This window comes from Copadichromis virginalis, linkage group LG1, assembly GCF_057382275.1.
Source record: "Copadichromis virginalis isolate Kocher_CV1m ecotype Utaka linkage group LG1, C_Virginalis_male_GT1.1, whole genome shotgun sequence".
Taxonomy (NCBI): Eukaryota; Metazoa; Chordata; class Actinopteri; order Cichliformes; family Cichlidae; genus Copadichromis; species Copadichromis virginalis.
Window position 1 is genome coordinate 25,351,911 of NC_140618.1, and position 21,531 is coordinate 25,373,441.

Below are 21,531 nucleotides of genomic sequence, written 5' to 3' on the forward strand. Positions count from 1 at the left end.
GCAGAAAAAAAACAGCCGATGGAGGTGAGGCGGAAGGAACGAACGTCCGAAACGCCAGTTGGCAACATTTTTATTCGTCGGTGAGCCTTCAGCAGCCAATCGGCGCTAAGAATAAATCAGACAATTGAGAGAGCAGGTTAACTAGAGTGACGATAAAAACACAACAAGAGGATTACTCGACCACCACGCCGGGGTCGTGCGTAACAGTCATTAACGGTTATGTGGAGCTGGTTCCCATCACCTAATAAATATCTGTCTCCTCAGCTGTTCAGTGCTTCCTGTACTCATCAACTAATACTAATTTGCATGCATATCAGCGCTGGGTGGGTTATGGGGTGTATAGAATTAGCTGAAAACCACCAAGACGTTGCTAATAGCACTGAACCTGAACTGAATGGAGTCTTTTCCGGGCTGATTCTGGCCCCCGGGCCTTACGTTTGACATCCCTGGTTTAAATCCTTTCACGGTGCGGTCATTGGCTGATTGTGTCATAGTGCAAGTCACCGGTTTGGTCTGGAATCGGTTCTCCGCATAAGCTGCGCACCCTGAACTGTTTTCATAGGCTTCATGTTGGTTGGCACAGCACTGTTGTGTTACTGCTTAATGGCGCCGTAACAATACAAGTGTGATTTTTGGAAGTGGGAAAAAAAACACATAGTGAAAGAAACTGCACAGAGTCTGGAGGAGAAAAAGCGGTGGCGGTCCAGGAAACAGGAGTGTGCGGCTGACTTCAAGAGGCTCAGGCTGGGAGGGAGAATTTGGTTGGGAGTGACAGAGCGTCCCTCCCCTCCCTTCGCTTTGCCTTTCTCTTGATAGGTGGCCAACAGAGTTTCCCAAACTTCATTCTGTCCAGACTGAATAGGAGATGCGGAGTGACGGGTGGCTGCGTGTGGGGTCAGAAACAGTTCATGTGCGTGCAGCGTTGAAATCTGATTTAGTTTAATGGAAGTAACAAGATCAGTTTGGTGCTGTTATTACATGATATTCATCTACAGTAGATGCTTAATACACTGCATAAGCACAGTCCACTATTTTGTCCTAGAAGGCGAGGTGTGTTGGAAAAAAGTTTGCTGCTGTAAACGTGTGTGTTGACCTGTTCAGATGCAGACAGTGTAGGTGGCTTTAGGCTGGTGGAATAATCCGGTTTGTAATGTGTTCTCCATGGGAAAACAGAATGGGGAATAATGTGGAAGCATTGCCGTAGGCCCCGCATGCAGGGTCAGCACGGGTAAATAGAGGTCTGGAGAGCACGGCTCCTCCCGCGTGTCCTTCAGATGCCTCGTGGAACTGGAAGATGTCTACCAGCAAGCAGTGACTTAAGCGTGAAAGCTTTTAGTGGACAGAGAAACTCCCGTGTCACAGAGTGTCCTCTTGTCACGACTTTTGTGTGAAGTTGAACTTGTGTGGCAGGCGTCTGCACACACGCTGATTAAATCTGGTTTTGCAACAGCGTTTTCCTCCCCTGGCAACACCGGCAATGTCAACTTGCCACATGCGGGGACGTACACCCAACTCGCTCTCCCTTCCTGTGCTTGCAAAAGATAACGTATCTTTGTGTTTGCCAAGCCTGTTTGTGAGTCTGCGTGTGTGGAAAAATAACGGGTGGGAGGGTAAGAGCTCGTTTTACACCGTTTAATTGCTTTTTTTCTAGAAGTCATAAAAACAAACACAGAGATTTCTAAGAATTATGTGAACGGATAAAAAGCCCGGAGGCAGAGTTGAGGTTAAACTGACCAGAACGTAAAGGAAATAAAGAGCAGTGAAAGCAGCTCTCTGCAGCAGCTACACGCTGACGTGACACCGAATGAACGCATCAGGTCTCTGATCGGAGCTTAATTTAAGCCTAACTGTCCCTGCACAGTTGTGTGTGTGTGTGTGTGTGTGTGTGTGCATGTTTGTAGTTGTGTATTTTTGTTTCGCTCAAGTCAAGTTTTCCATTGAGACTTACGAATCTGTGTAACCATTAGCTCTGTGCAGCGGCAGAAAGAGATTGGGTTTGATCAGTAACTGAATCCTGGTTTATCACACAGTCTGTGCTGTGCAGCCTTTAACCATAAACTCCCTTTGTTTTCCATGCTGTTCCATGTATGCTCCTCCAGCAGCTGTTCTGGTTGGGTGGAAACTTCAGGATAAGACAGCTCAGCTGGATTCATGGGAGGCAGCTTGTGATAAGCTGCAGTGCGTTTGAAAGCACCTCGAAACGTCTTTGCAAACCTAAAGAAGTGCAGTTCCTAGTGCGGTACAGTCATCCAATGGACAGACAGTTCAATTCGCACTAATCGTCTCATTCATGATTTAAACGTTCATTTCCACACCTATGATTCCTGGTTTGGAAATACTTATTTATCTAATACTGGGGTTTGGCGCAGCTCTTTAGTCCATCTGTCTGAAACAAGTACTCCCAGCCCCCTTGCAGCTCCCTTTAAGGCAGGCTTGTGATTGGTTGCCCCTCATAAATGGATGGTTCAGGGTGCACTTGGTGACATTGTGAAAGCAAAACTCCCTTTAAACAGGAAGAACTCTCAGACAGAACCGGGAATTCTCAGTTTTTCATTAGAACCACCTCATGTCTTCTCCTGATGTTACATAATAAACCCTATGATGCAAATATCTGTGTGGACCTCAGAGCCAACAGTTCGTGCGATCGAGTCTTTCTTGCAGAAACTTGTTACTTTTCTTTTTTTCGTAAAAGTCTGGATGTACAGGTGACGTTGAGACATGAGCTCAACAGTGGCTCAACCTTAATTTAGGAGTTTTTTTTCAACCATGACTGGATGTTGACAAAAGACGGCCAGCCGAGAGTTATTCATCGTCGATATCCCAGAGAATGTTATTTTAATGTTTTCACGCAGATAAAACGACACGTTCAGAGCCATACATGTGGCTACAGCCGAGTGTAAAACAAGTGCATCTGTTATATGGTTTAGTGAAACTTTTGCATGAAACCCTCAGCCCACGTAGGCTTAAAAAGTGGCCGTTCTTATCTACCACACCCCTTGTAGCCTCCTCTACCTGAAGCTGATTCTTCAAGTGTGATTTCCATGCTTAGATGAAAGTAAATCTCTCTGCAGCAGTGCTGACTTATAACAGCCCCCTCTTTTTGTAAAAACCTCAGAGTGGGTGAGGTTTCAGCAGCGCAAAGAAACTGGTGGGGCGGAAGCACGAGCACGAAACGGCTGTCTTAAAAGGTTAACAGGTTTTCACTGATTGTGGGTTTCAGGATGCCCTGGTGCAGGTTCGCAGCGGTAATTGTGGCTACCTGTTGTTGACTGTGTGGCTTATTTCTGACTGCACTGTAATCTGCTCCTGGGCCGTGTTTATTCTCTGAACTGGGCGTACTGATTAGTGCTCACCTTGGACAGTTATAGCTAAAGCACGGATGCAGTTTTAGAGAAGATTGCTTATTCTCTTTGTCACACGTGAATAGGACTTTCAGGCTGCTGGACATCACATGAGGTCATTCTCCCAGTGTGCAGAATGACTTCACAGCTCAGGACCAGTTTGAGGTTAACTTTGAAAGACGCGGTCAGCATTGGAGTTGCACTGTGCCAAGTGTCGGGCCTCGTTTGTGCCGAACTGTCCCACCCCCAACTGTTGCTTTAACCTCTGTCGTTGAAAGTGCAAAGTCATAGAGTGAGCATTTTTATAGGGCAAATTATTAATCAGATACTAAAAAAGTTGATTGGGAGATTAACTGATGCTAAAAATACATGTGGGCTGTGCTTCTGGTTTCAATTATAAAGCAATATTTCCTGCAAGAACAAAGTGCCAGCTGTGGAGATCCACCAAAAAGGCCTGCATATGTATGGGTGTGTGTGGGTGGGCGGGCGTAATGTTTTTATGTTTAGTCAGAAAAGACTGTAATGTCTTACAGTTTGGTTTCAGTTCTCGTTTTGACTCTCTACCCAGAAGCATCAAAGGAACTGAGCGGAGACAGAGGGATAATATAAATGAGTTTCACTCTTTTCCATTCTCACGGTGTCTCTCTCCGTCTTACACACACACACACACTCTCAGGGGCAACTGGGTTGTTCGCCGCTTTTAAACTTTGCCTTGGATCCAGTTGAAATTCCTTTCTCCTCATCTCATTTCCTGTTGTCGCTCTCTCCAAAGCTAACCGCTCTCCAGTTTTCTATCTGGCTGACTTCTCTCTCTCTCTCTCTTTCTGCAGTCTTCCTCGTCTCTCCCCCTTGATTGAGTACACTGCTTGTATTTTTCTCAGTAACAACCCCCCCACACACACACACACACACACACACCCTTCCTTTTCTTAAAGCCTGCGTTTCCCAGGCCTGCTACTTGAGCCCACGGCGACTCAAAGCATTCGCGCCTGTGTATCCTCGAGTGTGTTCGTGTCAGAGGGGATTAGAATAACGAGCCGAGCGGTGCGTCTGTAACTGTACGCCACAGCGTGGCCGACTGAAACCGGTCGACAGAAGGAGAAAGCCGAACATTCGCTGCATCCATCGCTTTGGCTTCGCCGACTTCCGTTTCCTCATTTCTTCCGTTGTTTTTTTTTCTTTCCTCTGCAGGGATGTAAAGTTTCTTTTTAAGTGTCTCATTCGGCTGTTCACTCTTCTCCTGTCATCTCAGCTCAGTGCCTCCCCCTGTTTTGCGTGCACACAGAAACACGTGCAAAGTGTGTGTGTGTGTGTGTGTTTGCTTGTTTTGCTCAGATACTAGGGCAGGATATTCTCCAAGGGCAGCTGCGGTGATGCTTGATGAAAAGAAAACAAAAACTGCTGTTGTTGTTGGTTTTCTTTCCATATTTTCTGCTTATTATGAATCGCGAGAGAACACACACACACACACACACACACGCGCACACAGCTCTGGAGAAGTTGAAAAATGAACAGATGAAAAAAAAAAGGAAGCAGCATGAGATGTAGGGAAAGTGAAATCAGGTTAAAGTTTATCTTGAAAGGGAAAACGAAAGCAGGCGTGAAAGACAAGTCCTGCACTGATAAAAACGCAAACAAAGGAGGCTTCAGACCAAAAGAGAAAAGGGATAAAAGGAAGAAAATGATAGGCAGGCTGAGACAGTGGATTACAGACTCTGGTTTTATAATAAAGTCTTTAATCTAACATGATGAATGGCAGGTTACTGAAGAGGCTTATCTTTTCTTTTGTAACAGGCTCACTCACTCGCCATCAAACATATACACACAAATATCTAAAAGTGGAGTTTGTATGCTCCACTCTCAGGCTGACAAACTCTCCTGGTCATCATCCAGATAAATAAAACGGTCCATCGCTTCTTCCTCTCCTGAACAGGAAACTGTCACACTGTACTTCTAATTGTTGTAAAGACAGATGGTTTGGCGTATTTACTACAGATCATGTCGTCTTTATAGAGCATACGATCATTTTCTGAGCATTGAGGCAGCAGCCAGTTTCATTTAGTTCCTCAGTAAAGCACAGCATGGAAACACTGTGATCCTTTATTGTAGCTGCCTTTATTTTAGCTTGTAAATTGCACAGTAACGCAGCTGTTCAGTATGCAAGGCCGAAGGTGGGAAATCAAGAAGATTCTTCTTCAAGCTTGATTCTGATGTTGTGTGTTTGCTTGCTTGCACAGTGTTAAGTATCGAGATGTTGAAGTCGAGTGACCGCTAATCATGAGATGCTAGGTTTGGACATTATGGGTGTGACAGCGTAGGATCAAGTGATAAAAGCACCAGTCACAAAGGGATAGAGACTGGTTCCCGACCATCTGACAAACAGTTGGGGAGTGTTTGCTCGAGGTTGGAGGAAGTTGCTCTGAAGTCGATTGCTCAAGCTCCTGCCACAGAGGCCTGGAGACTGGCCATTGTTCCCTGGCAACCACAGGTTGCTGGGTAAAAATGTGTATTTCCTGTTGGGGAAAACCTCAGATTGCTTTGTTCACTAGTGGATTGTCGTGGTTGTCATGTTTTTCATGGAAGACCATGAATGAGCCAAGACCCAGAACTATAGTGAAACTGCCAGTTCACCTTCAAAGTAGAAGTTGTGCCTTGTGAAGCATGTTGGATTTTGCATCGAGGCACACCTTTTTACTTTGAAGCAAGGTCTTCTCAGTTTCAGGTTTGCAACACAGTTTTTCAAATTATGCTACTGCTTGGCTAGTAGTTAGTGAGCGTTTGCAGACAAGCCAGCGTCTTCCATGTAAACTATGGGTGACTGTGACAATCTGCTAGTGACCACCCTCACTGTGACCGATTTCTCTCAGCAGCCACTCGCTAACCAGTCCAGGAGTGGACGCTTTTTTTCTAGAGACTGGTGGTTGTATCATGTTTAATCTGACAGGCTGCTCCTCAGGAATGTGTAGGCTCTACTAATCAATCAGGGTCTGGAAAATGAAGCCAATGTGCAGGTAGCTAAGCTTGCAAATCCTAGAATCACACCTTTAGACTGGCTCCAACTTTCATTGGAATATTACCAAAGTGAAGCTAGTAAGCTTAGTAAGCTAGCTAGCTAGCTAAAGTGCGTCGAAAACAGTTTTTTATGCCAACTTAAAAAGATGTGCGTTTTCACACTAAAATATTATTAACTCACTTTTGGTGCCAGTTTCAGATGGCTGTATGAGGAACACTTCGAACTTGCCTTCATTTAATTAAATTCAGTTCAATTTAGTTTTAGTTATATAGCGCCAAATCACAACAGCTGCATTTAGAGGCTTCAGTAATCACCTGACCTGAATATGTGCAGGAGATACGACACATTGGCAGTCGTAGAACTATATTCTTTATGTTGAACTCATAGGTGTCAACACCCCCATTATGCTGTTTCTAATTTGTATGAACATTAAACTCTATTCTAAATCACTTGACCGCACAAGTGATTAAGTTTTGTGTTTTTACCTAATGTTCCCAGATTGTCTACATATACAGTCCACATATTACATATAGCTTCAAACCATCATTTCAATCTTTCAACCCACAATCAGATTCAAAAGGTGTTGGCAGCTTCTGTCCAGAATAACCATAAATAGTTGAAAGTGGATGATATATCTTTGGTGGTTTAGCTGCTGTGGGACGATTTCAGTTCTCCACTTACTGCATCATTTTGATTAAAATGGTTGTTACCCACCATCTAGCGCTGGAAAGACGCGCTGTTAGATCACTTTGCACAGTCTGTTTACAAAGTGCAACACTTAGATACTGCAAAAACATGTAATTTGGGCAGAGGAGTGTCACCAAAATCATTTTGCACATCCTGTCGGTTATTGTGGGAACTTAAAAATAAAAATGAGACTTTGCCCTGCTTATATTGAGTCATCTATGTAAAGTTACTAACTTTACTGTAAAAAAAAAACAACACTGTTTACAAGCTACTTGTAAGACCTCATGATTTGAAACTTTTAACCCCTTGAATTATCTCAAGACTGATTTAAAAAAAATGATTTAATCTGTGCTGGTTTTGTTTTTGTTTTTACTAAGTTGAGTCATTAAACACATTTGCACGCTTTAAGCACGCTCACTGGGAACGCTGTGGTAATCCCATGATGTTTCTGGTCACCAGGATGAGTGCAATCTGCAATCTTGCAGTTCGTGAATGAAAGCAGGTGGAAAACGGAGATTGGAAGGAATTCGGGTGCTCGGGGTGAATGAGGAGGATTACGGGACGGTGATAAAGTAAATATGAGAAAATAAATGAGAGCTGCGGAAGCAAGGGAGCTCTAATGACAGTAGGAAGTAAAGGGATAAAGACAGAGATGAGAGGCAGTTACATCATCTTGAAAGGCAGATGGAGCTGTATAGTTTGCATCAATACGTCAAAGCGGTGCTGCGTGTGTCCTGTTCCAGAGCTCAGGTGTCGTCTTAATTTGTGAATGAATGTTGTTATTGTGAATTGTTGAGTGCACGAATCACGCAGTGCACGAATCAGCCTCCAGAGAAGCAGTCATAACACCGTGTTGTATTACAGACCCCACAGGGTGCACTTCACCATCTTTGTTTGTCTCAGCGAGGGTTTAAGGTTTATCCAGCGTCACGGACTGAAGGTGGAGGCACCAGATCGTATCTTCCTTGCAGCTGGCTGCTTGCCTGCTATCTATTTTACAAAAAACGAGTGGGAGTAACAACAGCGCATTGTGAAAACGCTCAAAGGACACATCTTGTGTTTTGCATTGTCAGCAAATCATTGATTTGACTGATTGTTTTGAATTTTCCTTGTGGGATTCGTTGAAGGAAATGTGGAACATCTTGCCCCACCTTCCTGGTTCTGTGATAAGATGCGGTTATCGGGAAGTCTTGATTATATAATGCCAGCAGGGGAATTATGTTTTAGTATTTATGGTAGGGCTGATTGAGTGGAACTTTAGTGGGGCTGCTGCATTAATGTGCAGCCATACTGACAAACAGGAAAAATAATTTGAAGATAGCCATCTGCTTTGCAGTTTCACGCCCGGCTATTTGGTGTCAAATGTCAACTCTCTCCCCTCCCCCCTAGGGTCAGCCGCAGGGTCGGAAACCCGGCAGTGGAGATTTCTGGCTTAGTATCTCTGATGTGTTTCCTGGTGCAGTAAATGTAATCAAAGTTTATATTGTTATGTATCATATGATAAGGCAGTGGTTCCTAATGTGTGGATTCACTCCCAAGATAAATACAAAGTGACGCAGGATGATGGAGGAGTTCCTCATCGGGGCTCTAGAAATCTTTAATAGGATCCTCTTTAAAGGATAAAAACATAAGGAGACATGCTAAATATGAGGTAAGGTAATGTAAAAGGCAGAAATGTGGATAAAGAGAAGTACTGCCTTAAAGAGAAAGTGTCAATTTATCAAATAGCATCACCCGCCCTTTAAACTAATGCTTCTTACTGTGAAGACGTTTTAAAGCCAGAAATAACAGAGCAGCGTATGCTAGCAGTGTCAGATAACCACACAGACAATGAAGCGTTACTCAAGCAGACGTTCACAATGATGGTTAACACTGTGAGTCCCCTCCAGGGTAAAGAGGGTAATGGCTAAAGTGGATGCACGTCTTCATAAATGAGAATAAATATGCCCTGCGGGACCAGAGTACCACCTCTCCGGTTTGTGTGTTTGTGTGTCTCGGTGGGTGGCTGGATCACATTTTTGTTAAAGGGAGTGCTGACACACATGTTTGACATACAGGAAGTGTCCCACGCAGATTCATTCATTCACAGATGTTACATCACAGACACAGGCATGCTCGCGGACACGGCGTTCACATGTCGCACATTGTTTTCTGAGGTCACGGTTTTATATATCTGCACATAAAAACAGCCGCCCTGGCAGAGCTAAGCTCATTATACATGGTGTCGGATGTGGTTAGGTAATGACAATGAGAGTGCGCGTTGGGACACTGTACCAGCTCTGGACCCCTCCTCCCTCCTTCATACACTCATCTCTAAAACAACAAACTTTACATAATGTTTCTTTTCAACCCTTTCCTAGTTCTTTAATAAATAATGACCTGTAGCCTGAATAAACACATTGTTTTTTTCCTACTTAATATGCCTCCTTTGTTCTTTTCATTGTGCAGGAGAAGCAAAAAACATCCCTCCGTACCCGGGGCCAAACAAGATGAGGGACTGTTACTGCACAGTCAACCTGGACCAAGAGGAAGTCTTCAGGACCAAGATTGTGGAGAAGTCACTTTGGTACAGGCCCACCTGTCCATTTTTACTTCTGTCTTTTTAACTTTGCTTCTAAACTTTTTGGTGTGTAGTTACAGAAATATGCAGTTGCGACATTTAAATAATACCTAAAGGCAAAGCTGATCATGAATTTAAACAAAAAGAAGCACCAGAGTATTAAAAATGGCAGCTGGAAAGGGAAAACGATTGAGGTGTCTCACCTGATGTCAGCGTGTCCACCATAGTGGAGATGGTTCAAAGACAACATGTTTTAAAAGGCACAACTTTTATTTTGAAGGCGAACCTCCTCCATTTCCAGGTTTGCTGCACAGTTTCACTACAGCTCCGAGAGTAGCTGTGCAGTGTCCATCACAAAAGAAATCACAAAAAGTTTTAAGTCAGCCGTTCAGGAAATATTGTCCATTTGTCCCTAGCGACAGTTGTTGCCGGTTGCAGACCAGTCTCCAGACCTGTGTGACTAGTTAACTTAAACCTATACTGTCACAATGACTGTTACATATCTAAAATATCAGACGTTTACATGGTTACATGTGGTTAGTGGTCACATGTCTGCAAAACCTCAGTACGGCCTAAAGATGTTTTGACATATATATGACCTATAGTTTGTTCTGGTCTCAACCAGTGGATGAGTTTGTAATCTGTAGCTTTTTCCTGTGGTTTGGTTTCTGTTCACGCAGAGAAAACTCCAAGCCAACCGAAACGCGTCACTACAAACGACGTGAAAACATTCAGTCTGCTTGTTGTCAAGATGCATCTAGGGCAGGAGAACAAGATAAAATATAGGAAAGATGTCCTAATATTTGTATTTTTTTGGCATCAGACTGAGACCATCTGAGTGGGATTACGGTTGTCACATCTTCACATACGACCAACGCCAAGGGAGAAAATGAGCCATCTAAACAGACTAAGCCGGTGTTCCTCAGACCAATAAACTACTATTATTTTCACTTTATGATATCTGCGCTGTTGCTCACACTTGAGGGAAAGCAGAGACTAAATCGATGGAGTCGAAATGTACTTAGCCCGCGAGGGCTTTATTTTCATTGTCTCATGTGATTCATTGACAAAATCAATCACTGCTGAACAAGGAAAGAAAAATAAATGTGGCTGTGATGTTTACACAGAGGGGAATGTACCCTTACCTTACCCCAACTAAGACACACCAGTTCAGACAACACTGAAAAATACTGTGGAGGCACGAATAGTTTGCAGATTAACCAACCAGTCCATCAATTAGCTCACTTTAAACTTGATAGGCTGCTTTGTTACTTTCCAAGCACGACATCTTGTATTTCATAGAATACTTTACATTGAAATACTGCTATAGTAGTGAAAGTATTACTTTAAAATATGACGCTGTTTCCAGACAAAGATGAAATAAATGAATTAAAAGGCAGTTATTTGGTGTCGAAGATAATGCAGCACCACTTAAATGGCATGGTTCACAACAGGCTGTAAAGGGGTACAGTGGTACTGAAACCCACTGCATTCACAATACCAAGAAAAACTTGCACACTGTCTTTCTCAGTATGACTTCTCTATCTAAACCAATAGTTTCTCACGATAATGAAAGATCCGATCATTTTTTCTTTGAATAATTCCAAAGCCTTTCATTGCATTCGTGACTTGAATCTGCATTTTGCTATATCTCTTTGTCCAGAACATGTTGCAGACATGTGACCTGAATTTCTTCTCTCAACTTTCAAAATCTCGCCATCTGTGTTAGTCGTGCAGCTTGCTTTATCAGACTGATCACAGTTCCTCTCTTCTCTCCTGCAGTCCGTTCTACGGGGAGGACTTCTACTGCGAGATCCCGCGTAGCTTCAGGCACCTCTCCTTTTACATTTTCGACAGGGATGTCTTCAGAAGGGACTCCAGTATCGGTGAGTAGGCAACTGCTCCTCTCGATAAAAAAACCTCACCGTTTCACCTCTCGCTACGGGCGTAACGATTCTGAAACCAAGGCAAAATTCTGTAGTGTGAAACCCACCCCACCCACCCACCCTTTGCTTCAACTGTTGAGCTCTCTGTCCTCTGTCCCAGAGCAGGCATGCTGAGACAAACCTCAGTGCAGCAGCTCAGTGTATAAGTGTAAACACAGACAAACAAGTTATATGTTGCGTGGGGGGCCATGGTAAATATACTCACCACAGGTTTTTACTGTTCTTACTCAAACCTCCCACTGTTTTTAGGCATTGTCCTGTGATTGGATGTTAAATTGTTAGCCGTATCTGATTAGGCGCTTCCATCGTAGGCAGGCAGAGCCAGATAAGTGACAGAGTCACAACTCGAGATTTTTACAGGTTTAAATAAACAAAAACAGCTGCATGAGAGCATAATGCAGAACGATGCAAGCATGGCGGTGGTGTCGTTATTCTTTTTGCAAGGAAGTTTGTTTAGGTGGATGCACGCACCTGGTGAAACCATTCATTTGTGCTGAGGGTGTAAAATCAAAAATAGCACCTTAGTGAAGGTCACAGCTGACATTTAGCTGACTTAACCTTTTTCCATGCTCAGCACATCAGCTGTTAAATGAAAGGGAAACAGCCAGTCAGAGCGGAACAAGAGCGTCCCTCCCACTGATCCAGTCCAGCATCTACCGCAGACTCAACCACGCTTCACTTCCTGTGTTTTGATTTGCAATCGTGGGCGACTGGTCTCTCATACTTATTTCTACAGAACCATCAATAGGTACCAGTGTCTGTCTCCATGGCAACGTACAGACTCATTGATGTTTCATTGATGTTTTTCCCACGATCCAGGATCTCTCTGTTCTGGGTTGGGACACCTTTTCAAACACCATCAATTACAGCAACAGCTAAGGATGCATTATTTCCTTTTTAAAATGTTATTTTTTTTCTGCCCAAAACCTCTCATCTGAGGTTGGCAGTTTGGATTTTGAGGTGAAACATCAGAATAACTTGTACTGACATTCAGTTTTTAAACTGATGTTCTTGGAATTTGCACTTGTTTGGAAATTACTCCAAGAGACCTTCCCAACTTGTGTAAATCTTGAGTTCTCCTTAGATCTTCACTGAGTTCCTTGGACATTTCCATTGTTCTCAGTATTGATCAATCCAATGAGTGCTGTCAAACAAATCCTTTATTGCTGGCAAAGACAAACTACCAGCTAAAGTCAAACATGATCGTTACAGTTCAAACAAATCGTTAAAAGCCCCCAAATTATCGTGAAACATTGATGCCCACGATTATGGTATGTAAACTTGTGACCACAACTGCATATATATATATATATATATATATATATATATATATATATATATATATATATATATATATATATATATATATATATATATATATGTATATATATATATACACACCATCATATATGTGTATCTGTATAGTGGGTATGACTGCTTTATCGCAGAACAATGTTTTGGCTACAAATACGTGTCAAAGGTGTGTGTTTGTTTGTGTGGGCGGATGTTTCTATCATTGGGTGTGTCAGTGTGTACTGGTGGGTTTGGATATGCAGCGTGGGTGTGTGTGAGGTCTCAAGCACCACACACACAAATGGAAAAATTTATGTGTGTGTGGGTATGTGTGTTAATGTCTGTGGGTGTTGCAAACCCCTGCTCTGACTGATTTCAGAAAAGAAATGACTGGAGTCATTTCCAGGGTACTGAAATGCACGTTGTTGTATTTCTGTGCCAGGTGACTGTGTGCATTAAAAAGCAATTGGCATGTGGTTTTACAGTACATGAGCAGACATGTAAGTATTTGTGTAAGAGTTTGTCAAGCATTCACGATCTACGTCACACTGAAGTACGCAGGCTTTTTGGGATGCATGAAGTGAGTTGTGTTTTTCAGCTCATTTATCTTTGTGTGCTAACATGTGCGTAGGCAAGGTTGCCGTGAAGAAAGAGGACCTGCAGAAATATCACGGGAAAGACACCTGGTTCCAGCTACAACCTGTCAGCGCTGACTCAGAGGTGCAGGTCAGTACAAAGACACGGAGACATACTTTTATAACAAAACTAAGTGTGCACTTTTCATCTCTTCCTCTCTTTTTGTACAATCTCTAGTTGTTGTTTTTTTCTACAGCTTTAAAGGGTTTTTATATCTCCCCTAAAAATGTGTACAGTTAAAATTGAAAGCTGGCATTAAATACTTTTAATGTCAGTCAACATTCAAAGCAAACCTAAACCATAAATCATCACTGGTAAGAGAAACCCTTTATTTGGGTCAGTCTTATAATAGCATTTCTAATTTCTCCACTTAATGCAAATTTAACAGTTCACAGCATTAATCCCATCACACAGCTGCACAGTCATGTTCCCCTTTTTTCCCCGTACACTGATAAGCTTCTTTGAAAATTTTCACAAAAAAACATAGTGTGAAAAAAGACATTGTATTAGATTATTGTAAGCCCACATTGCTTCATTATCACCCTCCTTTTATTTGTTGGTGCCACTGTTGTTTCGATGTGAGTTTATTCCTTTTGATTTTTAATATAAACTAAACACTTGGTGGCAAACACATTGTCAGGTAAAATCTTAAAGTCTCAAAGTCTTAAAATTTTAACCCAGCACATGAAAGAGCCCCAATTCGAGACCAGGTATAGACACAAATCTCTGGTAGGGTTGGATCAGGAAGGGGATCTGGTGTAAAAAATCTGACAAATCAAATATGTAGTTCCTGCTGCTGTGGCGACCGCCCCTGTGAATAACAGAGCACCTGAAAGAATAGGCTAGCTGACATTAGCTAGTGCTTGCTAATCAGAATCAATTCTGATTAGCCTTCAATACTGAATACTAGGCTAAGGTCACCTTCTCAACCAGGTGCGCCACAGTGGTACCCCAGCTAATGTTAGCTAACTTTCGCTAACAGTACCTCAAGCTAAACTTAGCAAACATGAATTTACATTACTTACCAGTCTTCATTTTATGTGTTGATAGCCCAGCTAATGTTAGCTAACTTTATCTAACACTAGCTGAAGTTTTTTAACATTAGCTGACATTTTCAAACATTAGCCTTCAGTACATGGGTCACCTGATCAACCCGGTGAGCTATAGTGGCACCTCAGCTAATATTAGTTGCCTTTAGCCAACATTAGCAGACACTAGTTTTTGATACATGGGTTGCCTGTGAGCTATAGTGGCAAACACTAGCTTAGGTCTGTCCTTAATCTAATATCAATTAAGGTACCTAATGTTAAGAACTTGTGTCACTTTACTTATTCATACAGTAAATCCTCTTTTAATAAGCTGTTTGGTTTAAGGGAAAAGGGCCCTGCTTAAAAATCATATTCCTGAAGATAAGGTACTAAACAGCACTGTTTTGGTACGGAAATACAAGTGTTTTAAATGTACTCATATCAAAACTTTTAAATATTACACCTTCCCTCCACCATGTATAGATGTAGTGCATCTGTGTGTTTGTGTCTGAATTGGGGCAGAACCCAAACAAACAGACTGTGTGTGCACCTGAAACATTTGAGACTGGAGGGTCAAAGTCACCTGCGTCTCTGTGTCTACATAAAAAACATTTGTTCACCTCTAAGAGTTAACGTGCAGCTTTTATAATATTACTCTATGCTCTCTATTTGCCATGAATGAATGAAATTAATGGCTAAATGTCAGCTGATTGACAGATGTGAGAGCTTATGTTTGGACTGCAGGTTTTTGTTTTCATTGACTCATCTTGTATGACAAAGATAAAAGAAGTGTTTGCGGGAAGATTAAAGGACAGCGCTGTATGAAAGGGTCGTTTTAATGTTCAGTGTAGCACTGTTTGCAGTCTCTCTGTTACCACTGATGTGTCTGTCAGTTGCTTTGTCCTCTTTCCCCTCGCTCACAGCCAGTCGCGGCAGATGACTCTCTTTGAGCTTGGTTCTGCTGGAGGTTACTTCCTGTTAAAAGGGAGTTTTTCCTTCCCACATTTACCAAGTGCTTGCTCGCAGAGGGGTTGTGTGATTGTTGGGGTTTCTTTCGTTTTAATATTGTAGGGTCTTCAACTTGTTGTTATGATATGTACAGATTTCGTTTTATAGCACTTGTCCACCATACTTATTTATTACATGTGCAGTATTCTCTACTATTCACTATTCAGCAGTGTCACTCACCCACACACATGCACACACAGAGTGTGAGACACAGTGAACAGTGAACAGTAACATCTGCAGACAGATGGGTGTGTGTAGCCCTAGAGCAGTGGTCTGAAACAGAGAGACATTCATGCGAGGAGCTGGGGAGAGGAAGGATGTGTGAGAGAATGAGACAAGAGAGAGAAAAGTGAATGTGATGGATCAGATGAAGTAGGAAGATAGAGTGTCTCTCTTCTCTTTTCAATAGAGGACACATTGTTTTGCCTGTGTGCACATGTGTGTGTAAAGTGTGCGTGTGTTTGTTCTCTCAGCTTGAATCGTGCAGAAAGAGCCAACGCCTGTAGGTTTGCATACTGATGCTGTTAATTAATGGAGTTTTTCTAGACAGCTGCATCGCTGCACTGTCATCATGTCATTAATCCAATCACTTCAGAGGAAGAATAACTTCAGCATGATGTTCAGGCTCAGCTATTTTCACAGTGTCTCTGTTACTGAAGGAATTCCACTTGTTCATGATTGTGTGTTTTTGTTTTGTGTGGGGATTTATTAGAGATAAATTACTCCGTATTTCTGTGTGTGTTGAATGAAACTCCCTCTCCATGGATCGGTCCTATTCTGAGAAACTGTTTCACGCCTTAGATAAGATTAAGAAACACCAAGTTTGCACCAGATTGCATGTCGGTTTCAGTTTCAGATTTAGCAGAAATTTGTCTTGTTACACAAACCAACTGTATTTCCTGTACACACATCAGGGTAAAAATCTGCAGAGGGCTGAATTTTATGCTGTGTTCTCAGTGGACAAACAATGGGCTAATAACAGGTGTCTCTGTTTTTGTGTCATGCAGGGAAAAGTGCACCTGGAGCTTCGTCTGAGTGAAGTCATCACGGACAGTGGCGTCATCAGCCATAAACTGGCCACACGGTGAGGCCACTCATACACACAAACACGTAAACACGCAAAAAATGCTTGGATTTAATGTACATTTTTTACCCGCATTGCCATACCATCTTTCTTTGTACCACTATGGTGCTAACAGGCGGTGACAAAGACACTTTTTTTGTACATGGCCCTTTGTTGTTTGAAAATGTGACTGTATTCACATGTGACTGGTAAACTTAAGCGATGAATAATGATAATTGTGCTCATGGATGAATTATTACGCTTACGACTGTGTGCGCTTGTTGGTTTTTCAGCCTTTGTAGCGTGTAGCAGTACAGGCTGATGACGAGCCAGCGTGGCTCTGTTCCCAGTGCACATCGTGGGTAAGGAGCTTAGAGTGGAAAGCAGCAGGTCATCTAGTCAGATTTCTCTAGAAAGACACGTGTACGGCAGAGACGGGGAGAGCCTTGTCCATTAAGCAAAAAAGTCTTAGCCATTATTAATTTACCGTTAAAGTGTTGTAAACTGGAGACCCAGCTTCATTCACGTCTTCAGAGTTGAGTCCCGTGTGGGTTTTTTACTAAGAGTTACATTTTAAGCACGTTGTTGTCTTGTGTAGTTTTTGTTTGATGCTACCCACAGGGGGCTTTTTTTAAAAGCAAGTACATAGCTAGTTTCAGTTTCCATAAATCACAAAAACACAGATGATGGTTATATCAATTTAAACCCCCTTCCCATCTCTCAAAGGGAAAAACATGACATGCTGGCAGACGTTAGTACTCATTTTACAGCAGAATACCTCAAACACAAAGTCAGATATGTTTCTGATTGAACTCCACACCCCCCGAGGGTTTAGGACTACAACTATGAAGTAAGTGTGTAGCCTGCTGATTTATACTGAATGAATTCCTCAATTCAAGTAGTGTTTAAACTATTTTAAGAAACCACTATCACCCAAAAAAAGAAGCAGAAGCAGCAGGCTGTATTACGTTTTATTAAAATTACTGCAAAAGTATAAACAAAATAAGAAGAAGGCTTCAAAGTTTTTAGTCTTATTACTTTAGAGTATTCCCAGAGTTAAGATCTCTTCTTATCTTGTCTGAATTTATATGAAGTCAGACAGAGTGGCTCCATAGCCCTGAGTTTGACTCTAGGGGACACAAATCCCTTGGGAGTTGTATCAGGAAGGACATAGTGTGTAAAAATGTAACAGTGGCAAGTCCTTGTGAATTAGGTAGAGCTGAAAGCTGAAAGTAGGATATAAAAACAGACATAGCCACCATGACATCATGCATTGGTTTCTGAACTCTGCATTTTAATGCCTCAGTGTCAGCATGTTAATTTTGTGTACTTTTTTAATAACTAGAGGTTGGTGAGTTGACGTATAAGCTAGTAAAAACAAGCTTGTTTGGTAAGCTGTATCTGTACACTCTGCAGGTCGGTTTCACAGAAACAGATACCAGCTAATTAATGCCAAGCCAGAACCAACCTCACAACATGTCATAATTAGCTACACAGCGAACCATATCATTTGTCAGGTAATTTAATTATAAATGCTCCAAAAGGCACCAACACCACAAACCGAGAGGTCAAGCGTGACTGGAGTAACTGGAAGCTGCCTGTCAGTCAAACGGACTATGCCCTTAAATCTAAGACTTAACAGCTGTCTAGATAACAATATTTAGACTTGAGAGTTATAAGAATAAATTCCCACTGTATTTATGAGTGGGGAACATTTGCACTGAGACAATAAAATCTTTTTTTTGTGTTTTAATATCGGGCTATAAAAATGCATCTTAATACATGCTTAATACATACTATTAAGTATTGAGATACAAGTATATTAATGTAGAGTTGACATTTCAATGTGGGACTCAGCCTCAAGTGGTGATTAGAGGAACTGCAGTTTTTGACACTTTTTAGTCCCAGAGGTTATTGCTAGACTTAAAGGTACAGTGGGGAAAATCTCACCACTAGATGTCAGCAGATTCAGTTAACTGAATTCTGTTTTTTACCCCACTTAATTCAAGTGCATAACCCTAGCTACGGTGGCCACTGTAGGACAAACTTATTTTTAAAAAGACCCATTTTCAGGTGATAAAACATATCTATGATCCTTCACGGCTTCAGTCTAAAGGCGCAAATATGAATTAAAATTTGCCTTCACAAATTGTTCCAACTTTAGCGTACTGCTTATGTCTCTAGCTTGTCCCTAGTCGATCTTGACTGCTGTATTCTAGATGCCTCAATCTGACCTCTCAGTAATATCTACATGTAGTGCTACATGTAGCCTCGAGCCTTTAGGGATCAGTAACGGTTTGTAGTGCTCGCTTGTTTCTAATTTCCACCTTCAGTATTTCTTTTCCCCATTTCTCTTTCTTTTTTCTCTCAGCTTGCAACCGCAAATATCACTGACTCAGAGTCCCCTGAGGCAGTGTATCAGAGTTCATGCAGGCTCCTTGTGGGCCCTGTTTGGAAACAGACAGGTAAACAAAATGCTGAGAAAACTGATGACTCGAGACACTGACAGGCAGATTGGAGCTGGTCGTGTAAAACCATGGGGGACATCAGGAGATAACAAGTGCCTTATAACGTCCCTGCTCTCATATATCGCAGTGGTGTAGCCATCAGAGACACTGACTCATAATCACATCCACTCTATTTGTCTGGGCTGTGATGTAATTAGTTTCTCTTTTATTTGAGTGATATTGTTTTTGACAGGAAGCATGGGTGCAGCGGTGAAGCACATTAACCTAATATGAGTAATGTGGACTAAAACAACCAAAAAAAAGTCCGGATCTCCACCGCTGTCTGGCATGCCAGAGCTCACAGCAGTGATGAGGTAGCGTGGGGCCAGGATTGTAGGCCAAACAAGGGTTATATAAACAAGCTTACTGGCCAGGAAGTGCTCTGGCATTAGTGATGCTTAACCCAGCCCACTTCTTATTCCTTATTAGGGGACCTGCGTGTGCACGCGCATCTGTGTGCATACATGTGTGTCTATTCAATTGCGGGCAGCGCTTCTGTGATTTGCCGTGTGGTTCATCATGTGTTGTGACTAGTGGTGCATCACAAGTGGTGACACACAGGAAGTGATTCGTCCCGCTGGGTGTCCTGTTTGGATGCTAATCTCCTTACAGCATGATGTCATGGGGTAGGAGGACAGCGGTGACACGTAGACATAGATTACAGTGAATCACTCTGAAACATCATTTTACCGCTTCGTCCTGACCTTTTTTTTAGTGTACTCAGCCAGCGTTCGGTTAGTTTTTAGTTCTTTGTGCTTTAAAAGGGAACTTTTTAACAGCTTGCTTTTTGTAGCATATAAACTGTCTACGTCACACAAATAAGATGAAAAATATACTTACATTATACCATAGGGGAGAAATTAGAATATGCAAGATGTCAATAACTTAATAAAATGTGGCGATCATAGATTTTTATACTATAAAGTGTAAACAATCTTTATATTATCTACTTTAAAATGCAGTGTGTTTATTTATAATGAAAGAAGTGAAATAAATGTCATATTTTTTAGAAAAATCACAATTCTTGGGTGTCACTTATGGACCAAAAGCCTTCCTGTGTTTAGTTTCCTCTAAACTAAATCTTTGTCTATTTCCCTAAAGATACAGTTTTGATGGTTTTAATGTGATCTTATTTTCCTGTAACTTCTCACAAGTGACGCTTGGGTCGTGACTGTAGTTGCTGAATGGCGCTGGATTTAAAACTGGCACAGGCACTTGCCAAACAGCTCAGAGGGAATTACTTTCTTACATCTTTTTTTTTTCATGTGTTTCTCAGCACAGCCCGGTGGGGGATTTGTCCCAGAATGCCTCGATGGTCACTGTGTGCCAGCTGCTGGCATTCAAACTATTTTTCTAAATCAAACAGAATGATGGCAATGATTGGAATTTTTAAAAAAAAGAATAGTTTTATTCATGTATGTAATTGGTTTTGTATTATTTTAAGATGTTGAGGGATTTTTTTTCAACCTGGTAAAGCCACACATTCTTGACAGGTGGACCTGAAGTCGCCACTTTGCGCTGGTGCAAACCAAGCTAAGAGCAAAACAAGTCTACAGGGAACGTGTATGCCCAGAAAACTCTTGTTTCAAATGACATCACCAGCCCAAGATGTCAGCACCCATTTCTGAGATGTGTTGGCCTCGCTTTTTCTTTGCACAATGACAGGAAGTGGTGACACATTGTCTGTTGTTAAATAGTCCGTGGGTAAAGCTGAATGGACGTTTTCTCCAGGAAAGGCACAGGAGTGATTTAAAGACATTAATCATGGGTTAAACTGTATTTAGCCTGACCAGCAGGAAAAACATCCTTAAATTCTCACAAAGGCTTCAGATGTCACCAATTATCTCAAAAAGTATATGCAGGTGTATTCAGGTAAATTTCTTTAATGTCTTCAAATTAGAAAAAATTGATTCTTAAATGAATTTTGAGCTGTATTGAGTCTTTTTTTTAGCACTAAGATACTGAGAACCTCCAGAATAAACTCAAATAATCACAAAAGCACAGTCATCTACTTTTTGCATGCAGGTTGTTTGCTGGTTGTTTACCTCCACAGAAACTTGCATATGTGGTCGGATGCTACGTGCACAATAGCAATTATTTCTGTGTTGATAATAGCTTCTTTTTTGTTCTTATCCTATAGGCGGGTTGACTAGAGGTCTGAGGCTCTTACTGGGTGTGCAGGGCTGGGAGATTGGGTGTCAGCTCTCAATGATCTTAACAGTACTCATGACCCTATTACGAGTAATATCATTAACTGATTATGTAAAGTGTAATGGGGCTTTAAGAGTCCTCCAGGAGTATATTCAGACGGTTTTGTTTTACCATTGGTATTTGGCGATCTCTTCATCCTTCACCTTTTTTTTCTTTTGCTGCTATTTTTAAATGAAGGAAACAGTTGAGCCAACTCCTCTTTTATTAAGGATTGGAGATTAGAACACCTGAACTTAAA

At 41.8% G+C, this 21,531-nt stretch overlaps 1 protein-coding gene across 3 annotated transcripts in view; it reads left to right on the plus strand.

The window, feature by feature from the left end:
* rasa3 (RAS p21 protein activator 3) overlaps positions 1-21,531 on the plus strand; it is a 40,155-nt gene that overhangs the window by 3,993 nt on the left and 14,631 nt on the right. For all 3 annotated transcript variants that reach the window (XM_085456309.1, XM_085456319.1, XM_085456329.1), the window contains exons 2-5: positions 9,490-9,607; positions 11,384-11,487; positions 13,472-13,566; positions 16,520-16,596. In XM_085456309.1, coding sequence (XP_085312435.1) covers positions 9,490-9,607; positions 11,384-11,487; positions 13,472-13,566; positions 16,520-16,596 — 394 coding nt within the window. The remainder of the gene's footprint in view (positions 1-9,489; positions 9,608-11,383; positions 11,488-13,471; positions 13,567-16,519; positions 16,597-21,531) is intronic.